The following is a 10019-nucleotide window of genomic DNA, read 5'->3' on the forward strand; positions in this document are numbered from 1 at the left end:
TTCATTAAAAAATAAACTCATTCTCATGACTGTAATGTAAAAAATATACATTATTAAAATTGTAAAGTATTCATGCTCATGGTAGTATTTGTACTTCCTTCAATTTATGCTGATTTAAATTTTAAAAAGTCCATTGTATTTCAGTAATTTTTGCATTGTAGTAATGGGGATCTAATGAGAATCACCCTTAAAAAAATAATGGGGAAAAAATATATTATAAAAATATACTATAAAAAAATGATAATAATAATATAAAAAAATATGGAATTAAAATACATAATATACAGTGCATCCGTAAAGTATTCACAGCGCTTCTCTTTTTCCACATTTTGTTATGTTACAGCCTTATTCCAAAATGGATTAAATTCATTATTTTCCTCAAAATTCTACAGACAATACCCCATAATGACAATGTGAAAGAAGTTTGTTTGAAATCTTTGCAAATTTATTGTATGGATTGAATTTTTCATTTCAATCCATACAACCTTATTTTAGTCAAAACATGACTTGAGAAGTGTGTTTGTGTGATCCTTCTTTAAGATAAAAACAATTGCTTTGATATTTTGTTATTTAATGCATCATCATATTTATATACTTATATGACTGAAATGCTTTTCGGGGCATCTGTATGCATAACTTTGTACTTTTACAGTCTTAAACCATTTCAAGGCCTTAATGTGAATTCAGCGTTTTCTTTAAATGCATAATAATTATTTTTTAGCAGGTTCTATGTTATATGAGTTGGAAAGACTGTATTATGGAGAGACTGATTCAGTGCACATGTAGACCTGGCAGATCTCAGAGAACACACACTGTTGATGTGCTGCATTGAGTTTCACTGGTTTCCATTATTCAGAAGAATTTGGCACGGTTATTCGTGCCTAGGAACCAAATCCCCCTTCTGTCGCAACCAGATCAACCAATCACGACAACAGCCCAAGAATTACATACGTTACTATGACTTGACAAATTAGGTTGAACATCCAGTAATCAAGTATCTATCTATCTATCCATCCATCCATCCATACATACATCTACAGTGGCAAGGAAAAGTATGTGAACCCTTTGGAATTAGCTGGTTTTCTGCATTAATTGGTCATAAAATGTGTTCTCATATTCATTGTTACGACCTTGTTTAGGGTGAGGCTGTAACATAAACTTGGGAAACCACAAAAAAAGAAGAAATGTATGCCTTTTATTTACAAAATCCACAGAGGAGGAATAACTTCAGGGGTGAGCAAAGGCCAAAATAACAAACAAAACACCAACCTAACTCCCAACAGAAACTAAATTGCCTAACAAAAGAAAAGATGAATAAAATTACAATTAATAACTGAACTCCCTAACTAGCAAAAAAAAAAAAAAAAAACAACCTGAGAAAATGTATATTTACAAAAGAAATGGCTCCCACCCCCTACAGCTTCCCAAGTAGCTATGCTACAGATATTTACAATTATTAACAACATGTATTAAAGTAACAGTATCACCTCACATTGCTTGAGAGATTGAATAGAGTTTACAGAGTTGCAATATAGACAAAGGATTTCACATTTTGTGGTCACTACCTACAGTAATTCCCATACTTTCCTTTGTGTTATGTCATAGTTTCAATGACTTTACTATTATTCTAAAATGTGTAAAACACTTAACAGTAATAATGAAGAATGAGTAAGTGTGTCTAAACTTTTGAGTGGAAGTGTTTAACACAGACATACTTTCATTGAAAGGATTTAAAGTGGCTTATATTTACAGGCGGCAACATGATGTCATAAGCTTCACATATATCAAAAGAATCTGGTTTGACAGCTCTGACATCACAACAAGCCCGTTTGAACTTGATTATAAATGTTTACTGTAATGTGCATGCCACCAATTAGCCTGAAGTTATCATTTGCATTTAGAAGTTTAATAAGTAAATAAAAATTATGCAACTTCTGATTTGGCAGACGACAAGACACAATGAATTTGAACAGATGCTTTAATCAATTTACAGAAAACGTATTACAGTGGCAGGTTTTTGGCACAAAAGTGCATTCTAGGGAAGGAAAAGTTAGCTATGCGTTTTAGAGCTAAAAGCAGGGTTCCCACGGCCATTGAAAAAGTAGAAATAAGGGAATTTTAAGCATTTTGATTTCATAGTCTATTTAGTAAAAATGCATTTTCTAAATATTTTGCTCAGCTAAAGAAAAATATATCAGCTAGAACATGTTCTTTGTTAGTGCAATCTCTATAAAATTATTTTTTAAAATCTTATCCAGTAAGTGTCTTTGAAATTCAAAATCTGCAGGATCCCTTCAGAAGGCATGTAAAATAACTTGTAACCTTTCTACGGAAGGTTGTGGTTTGCTGAGTCAAAAGTTTAACTCAAAATGTTGCCGCAATACTCATTGCAAACGAAATACAGCACAACACCCAGATAACACATCACAACTGTCAAGTATGGTGGTGACAACTAATACATTTACAGTGCTAATACAGTCACTCCCAAGATGTCACAACTATTAGTTTCATTTTAATTAATTGATATCAACTGTAGAGGCTTGCATAACAGATCAACTTCTATGAAAAAAATGACTAGTAAGATTTACTTCATTTTTATTTTACATGTTTTTGCACACAGTTTTCTAACTAAATTTTAATGGTATAAAATTAAGAAAAATCTACTTAATTTCATGTCATAATATTGATTAAAGTGAGTAGCCTAAATAAATTTAACTTAAACATTTCAGTTACTACGCTAACTTCTACATACAACCCTGAATTTCATTTAGTAAAATTTTAATGAACATTATAAACATAAATAAACTTGCAAACAGTGAAATCATGCAAGCTCACTAATTAGTCAAGCCCGGTGCATGCTGTGAACACCAGCTTCAAAAAGTTATGGAAAATGTACTTATTTTATTTACTGTTGAAATGTACTCAGATTAACAAATAAATTTGACAAGGTTTTCTACTAACTCATGATGTCGTATTGTAAAGATAACAAACAATCAAAAATAATATTTACTTACTGTATAAGCTAGAGCATTCATTTTTACATGTTTGAATTTAAGTACAAATGTAGAATTGACTTATTGTTTTCAAGTTCGTGTTTAACTTATTTAATGTAGAAAGTACGCACCGGTAATCTTTTCTGTTATATTTACTCAACCACAAATGAACTTTTTTCAGTGTTTGCCAAACATTTTTACAGTACATTGAGAAAATTATGTATTTCCTCTTAGGGAATTTTTTTGTTGTTTTTTTTGTTTGTTTTTTTTGTCACTTTTTTGGATCTATTTTACTGTATGTCACAGTTATGAAAGTATTCCACAGAAAATTAAACATGTGCTTGCTTCATTCTTACAGGGCTGGGTTTGGATTGGGCTTGGCATTTTAGGGTGAGGCATCACGTATTTAAATGAAACCCATGACAGGCACAACTCATTCCCCTTCAACACACGAGGACATTTTTGTCTCTACTGAGTAATTCAAGGTAATGTTTATATTTAAATCCCTACAGTATGTTTCTTTATGCAATTTAGACTGTATCCTGCACAGTAATATAATTTATTGATCAACTAGAACTATTGTATCGAAGACATTTAGATCCCACTGTAAACTTATGTTTACTTATGTATTATGGACCATAATGTGTACTGTGTGTACATAATCTCTGTATCTCTCTCCTGCTATTGTTAGCTTGTGGAAATGGAGTCTTTGTCTGCTGCAAACACACAATTCTCCCTCAACCTGTTTAAGAAGATCAGTGGAGGAAATGCATCAGGAAATGTCTTCTACTCTCCTCTCAGCATCTCCTCCGCTCTGGCCATGGTGGCACTTGGAGCAGCAGGAAACACACAAGCTCAAATCTTAAAGGTGATGTCCCTCATTTACACTTTTTAAGGGCAGTCTTTCTTTCAGTTAATGTGCCTTGAACACATACACCCCAACCCGACTTTTGAAGGATTTTAAAGGGATCATATTGTACCATTTTTATTACTTAAGGTTTTCCCTGAGCTCCAATTATAGTCTTAGTAAAGTGTTTTGCCCCCAAAACAGTCCTAATTTTATTTTATTTTATTTTTTAAAATATTGAATAGCCACTTTACATTTGTTTTTTCCTAACAATGAATTTATTAGATACCAGTAGCTAGTAAGGTGCAAAATACATCCTTTATAGGTTCTCATTACATTGTGTGAATGTGCAGCAAATACTGTAAGTATAAAATAAACATAGAAGGCAGAGACTTTTGTTGCTTAGAGTTATAGCAACAAAAAGCATCTTCTTTGCACAAAGTGCAAATAGTGTTAGATGCTATTTGCACCCCTAATTAAATACTACCATACAGTATAGGGGTAATGGGTAACCAGAGACCATGCATCAGGAGGACAAAAGAGATATCTGAGGTAGCATATTTCAAAAATTATTTTAAATTCTGTCTATTGTATTACATTGTATTTGGGCTCGTTTTAATCGGGAGCATCTGCTGTTTTTATTTTATGTTTATGTTTCATGAAGTTACAAGCGAAAACAGAAAAAAAGCTTAATGTATGCTTATGTAAGGTTAAAATAACTTAATAGTTATTATTGCCTATATGCATTGTAAAGTCCAGCTTCTGAGCTTTAAAACGACACCCATTTTATGTTGATCAAGCATGTAGTTATTAATTGATCATTTTGTTTTCAGTGTGGAGCGTCAAAGTATGACAAAATATATTTTTTATTATTATTATTTAAGTGACTCAAGAGCAAGCAATATAGTATATGCCTAACTTATTTTCTCTCTGCATGGTAGGCAACATGTATTATAAATAATATACCTAAATCTCAACATGTTAATATACTTTGATGCTACACTAATTTAACAAATACTTTTGAATCCACAAATTATTTTGTTTATTTTTTAGATGTATACAGTCATTCTTTTAGAAATGAAGGCATTTTATTTCAATACACTCGCAGCACGACACAAACACAGAACTATAAATGCAAACCACCATGCAGAGGCTACACAGGAGGTCCATTGCAGAAACATGCCTTTAGGAATAACATGGTCAGTCATGTGTTCAAATGTATTTACTTGATGTCACAAACTTTCAGGATGTTCTGAAAAAGTCGTTTTTGCAGCATAGTTTCAATAAAGCTTTTTTGACTGGTGAGGAAGTTTTGAGTTCTGAAACTTACAGTAGGCCTATGTTTTCATAGTACAATTAACTCAAGGAAAATTTGATCCCTCACTATATGACCCCATTAAGAACAGTTTCTGTTAAGACTGCATTTTTTCAAGATATAATGTATCCTACATACAAGCAAAATAAATCAGTATGATGATTCACTCTCTGTGTGGCCATCGTGTGTTTATTTTCCTATAAAATTTTGCCCTTTTTGTACCTGTTCAGGCATGGCTTTTCATGACCTCATATTGAAGTTGATTAAATTGCAGGGTAGGACACAGGAAAAGATGCTTTCATTCTGGGTTGGACCTTTTGGGTTGTTATGGTTTCACAGTTATGACAAAGGCCAGAAACATACTCTACACAGGTATGAGAATACAGGCACACCCAGTGCAAGTGTGTGGTCCCGCTGTACATACTTCAGAAAGCATGTTAAGTATGTACAACATTCAGATGTAGTTGAACAACATGTGTTTTTGATGGACTGTTCATAAAAGTTTACCTTTGGTCCCCACCAATCTTGTGTACTTGGTTACATCCTTAGTTATTTAGTGCATTTTAAATTATTTAAAGGGGAATTTTAGTAGTGTCTTTACGATAGATGTTTGGGTTATGAGAATAATAATTCAATCACAACTATGCTATGTAGGTCCTGGGCCTTCTCAATCCTGTCAAACCTGACACCACGACTCCAGCTCCTGGACCATCAATGCAACAACAGGCCCAGAAACCTCAGTTACCTGCCGACGTCAAGATGCAGGGTTGTGTCCCAATGGTACAGTTTGAACATTTGCATGAGACACTAATATAAAGACTTTACCATAGCAATAACAGTGTTTGCTGTGCTTACAGATCAAGAATGAATATTTTGCATTGTCTTGCTTTTGTAGATTTTTATATATCTCAATCTGATTGTATTTGATAATGTTGATTCAAACAGAAACCTCCTATTCAACCTCAGCAGTCACCTGTACACAAAACTGAGGATAATGCTCATTCTGCCTTTAACAAACTCATGAGTGAGCTGAACAAACCGGGAGTCCCGTACATGTTGAGCCTTGTTAATCGCCTCTATGGAGAGCAGTCCTACCAGTTTGTTGAAGTAAGGCCAGTTTTTTCACTGAGAAACAAATAATTCTAGGTTTGCCCATGTCCATAAAAGGTTCTGGAAATTTTCGCTGCTCTAATATGACTTTTATCTCGACTGATTTGTTATTTTATAGAAATTCCTTAGTGACACAAAAAAATACTACCAGGCTGGACTGGAGAAGGTGGACTTTAAAAAGAATGCAGCGGCTGCACGTGTCAACGTCAACAACTGGGTGGAGAAAAACACACAAGGTTAAAAAACCAGTGTGAACCTTTGAGGAATTTTAATGTTACTCTCATTTTTAAAACATAAAGGTTGTTTGCAATGTCTTTGCAGGCCATTTTGCTATGTAGGGTTCTTCAGCTTTATGGTTCTTTAGAGGTTTAAAAAAGTTCTGGATTATAACCAAAAGTTTTCCAGAACAGGTTGTTGGTTGTATCATCCATTATAAGAGAAAATGAACAATTCATGGGTTCTTTGTAGCACTAGTACATAGGGGGTTTTCTAAAGAACCATAGAACCTAAAATGTTCTCCAGTGGCATCACTGGAGAAGGTTCTCATATGGAACCATATGGAACTTAAAGAGGTTCCCCTATGGCATCATTTGGAACTTTGAAACATTCCCATTATGGAACCATATGGAACTTAAAAATGTTCCCCTATGGCATCATATAGAAGTTAAAAGGATTATTTCAAGGAACCATATGGGACTTAAAAAGATTCCATTGTGGAACCATATGGGACTTAAAAAGGTTCCCATATGGCATCATATATAACTTAAAAACATTCTATTATGTAACCATATGAGACTTAAAGATGTTCCCCAATGGCATCATATGGGACTTGAAAAAATTCCATTATGGAACCATATGGGACTTAAACGGTTCCCATATGGCATAATATATAACTTAAAAAGAATATATTATGGAACCATATGGAACTTAAAGAGGTTCTCCTATGGCATCATATGTAATTTTAAAAGATTCTATTATGGAACCTAAAGGAACTTCAAAAGGATTCTCCTATGGCATCATTTGGAACTTAAAAAGTTCCATTATGCAACTATATGGGACTTAAAAATGATCCCCTATGGCATCATATAGAACTTAAAGGGATAGTTCACCCAAAAATAAAAAAAAAATTCTCATCATTTTCTCACCCTCATGCCATCCCAGATGTGTATGATTTTCTTTCCTCTGCTGAACACGTACAAAGAGTTTTAGAGGAATATCTCAGCTCTGTAGCTCCAAACAATGCAAGTAAATAGGGTCCAAAACTTTGAAGTTCCAAAAAGCAGATAAAGGAAACATAATAGTAATCCATACAACTCCTGTGGTTACATTAGTGTCTTCAGAAGCAATATGATGGGTGTGGGTCAGAAACAGATACATTTTAAAGTCCTTTTTTACTATAAATGTCCACTTTCACTTCCACATTCTTCTTCTTTTTTTTTTTTTTTTTGACTATTCGCATTCTTGGTGCACATCGCCACCTACTGGGCAGGGATGAGAATTTATAGTACAAAAAGATTAAATATTGATCTGATTCTCACCCACACCCATCATATTGCTTCTGAGGACATGGATTTAATCACTTGAGTCATTTGGATTACTTTTATGCTGCCTTTATATGCTTTTTGGTACTTCAAAGTCAGACCACCATTCTGGACCTTTTATGAACCTTATGGACATTTTATGAGATATTCTTATAAAAATCTTCATTTGTGTTCAGCAGAAGAAATAAAGTAATACAAATCTGGGATGGCATGAGAGTGAGTAAATGATGAGAGAATTAACATTTCTGGGTGAACTATTGCTCTAAAAGATTCTATTGTGGACCCATATGGAACAGTTCTCCTGTGGCATCAGGCTGTAAATCCCTTTTTTAGACCCTTTATTTTTTGGATATTAAAATTGGGATATTATAAATTTTGTTTACTATGTTTCATTTTTATTTTGGTCCAGAAAAAACAACAAAAAAACAGTGATTGTCATTAATAAAATATAAAATAATTTTTATTTGACTTGTAGTAAAATTAATGTCAATTTGTATGATAGGGAAGATCAAGAACTTGTTGCCAGAGGGGTCCATCGATGGAATGACCAAAATGGTCTTGGTGAATGCCATCTACTTCAAAGGCAACTGGATGCTAAAATTCAAAAAGGAATCCACTAAGCAGCTGCAGTTTAAACTGAACAAGGTGAGATTCCATGTTCTTGTTGTTTTGTTTTTAAAAGTGATTGTTCTGCAACACTCATCATATATGTATGATGGGCTGTTTTACTGTATGTTTGCATTGATGGTTGGCAGGCTCTGACAAAGCCAGCCCAGATGATGCATCAGACGGCCCAGTTTCCTCTGGCCTTCATCCCAGAGGTCAACTGTCAGGTCCTGGAGCTGCCGTATGTTGGGAAGAGTCTAAGTATGCTGATCATCCTTCCAAATCAGATAGAAGATAACACCACTGGCCTTCAAAAGGTGAGACATGTGAGATTTGTGTGTTGTTGATGCAAAACATCTGCACTTCACAGAATTTTCATTTTTGGCTGAATTATTCCATTAACATGTCACTTTTTCAGTTGGAGAAAGTAATAACCTACGAGAAGCTCATGGACTGGACCAAACCTGAACGGATGAGTGAACAGAAGGTTGAAATCACTCTTCCCAAATTCAAGATGGAGGAGACCTATGACATGAAGAGTCTTCTGATCAGCATGGGGATGGTGGATGCATTTGACTTGCAGAAGGTGAACTTTTCAGGCATGTCTCCCAACAATGATCTGGTGCTCTCAAAGGTGATTCATAAAGCCTTTGTTGAAGTGAACGAGGAAGGCACAGAAGCATCTGCAGCCACTGCTGCCATCATGGAGACACGCAGTTTACCGTCAACCTTTATTGCAGATCACCCCTTCCTGTTCTTCATCCGACACAATCCCACCAAGAGCATTCTCTTCTACGGACGCTTCTGCTCTCCTTGAGTTCCTTCAACCCATGAGATCCTTCTAGCATATTTAGTTGCTGATGGTTGTGGTTTGGATTGAGTTACGATAGAAAGATAATTCTAGATTAGAGGTTATTATTAGGGAATGTGTACCGCATCTCTGGTGTTTTCTCTACTAAATAAAATTTTATTAAATGATTCCGGAGCAAAATTGTCTGTTTGTATTTACTGTAAACATAATAAAAACATTTATAAGTCTGTCAAGACAAACTTTGATGTTGGCTTGACAAAGCCTGGCCTAAAAGTTTAAAAGAGTTTTGAAAGCTTGAGGTTTAAAGGTTCTATAGACCTTACAGTCAGACTTTCAGAAATAATTTCAGACATAATTCAAACAAAACCTGTTTTGTTTTTTTTATACTTTATTGTAATGGTTTGCTTATCTTTTGTATGTTGGTATCAAACAACTAGTTTAAAACTATGTTAAATTAGAATAATTGTTTTGTGAATTCTACCCTCCAAACAATAATTCCAATATCATACTTGTTTTACTGTTTAATAATTGACTGTTCATTTGCAGGTTCCCATTATGATAACTTTTGGATCAAAAGGTGACCATGTGCAATGAACCATATCTTACCTGGGCAGTAACAGTAGCTTTTTTTGAATTTAAGACTTTAAGGTATGTTTTCATGCAGAAAATGGCTTTCAAACACAAATCAACCCTGTAAAATATCCACTAGATTAAAAAAATGTGTGATAACTAGCCCTGGTCTCCTCTTTAGACACTTAAATCACATTTAAAATGTCTGAATATCTTTTAAGCTTGG

At 34.2% G+C, this 10019-nt stretch overlaps 1 protein-coding gene across 4 annotated transcripts in view; it reads left to right on the forward strand.

Moving 5' to 3' along the window:
- The window catches only part of LOC127454303 (leukocyte elastase inhibitor-like), a 49997-nt gene extending 40607 nt beyond the window's left edge, over positions 1–9390 (forward strand). The window contains exons 3-10 of one of the 4 annotated variants that reach the window (XM_051721411.1): positions 3352–3478; positions 3685–3861; positions 5810–5935; positions 6101–6262; positions 6384–6501; positions 8309–8451; positions 8562–8729; positions 8831–9390. In XM_051721411.1, coding sequence (XP_051577371.1) covers positions 3694–3861; positions 5810–5935; positions 6101–6262; positions 6384–6501; positions 8309–8451; positions 8562–8729; positions 8831–9229 — 1284 coding nt within the window. In that variant the 5' untranslated portion in view covers positions 3352–3478; positions 3685–3693 and the 3' untranslated portion in view covers positions 9230–9390. The remainder of the gene's footprint in view (positions 1–3351; positions 3479–3684; positions 3862–5809; positions 5936–6100; positions 6263–6383; positions 6502–8308; positions 8452–8561; positions 8730–8830) is intronic. The other 3 variants (XM_051721413.1, XM_051721412.1, XM_051721414.1) reach the window with 3 other exon arrangements.
- Positions 9391–10019: the final 629 nt, after the last annotated feature.

This window comes from Myxocyprinus asiaticus, chromosome 16 (genome assembly GCF_019703515.2).
Source record: "Myxocyprinus asiaticus isolate MX2 ecotype Aquarium Trade chromosome 16, UBuf_Myxa_2, whole genome shotgun sequence".
In the NCBI taxonomy this organism is placed as follows: domain Eukaryota; kingdom Metazoa; phylum Chordata; class Actinopteri; order Cypriniformes; family Catostomidae; genus Myxocyprinus; species Myxocyprinus asiaticus.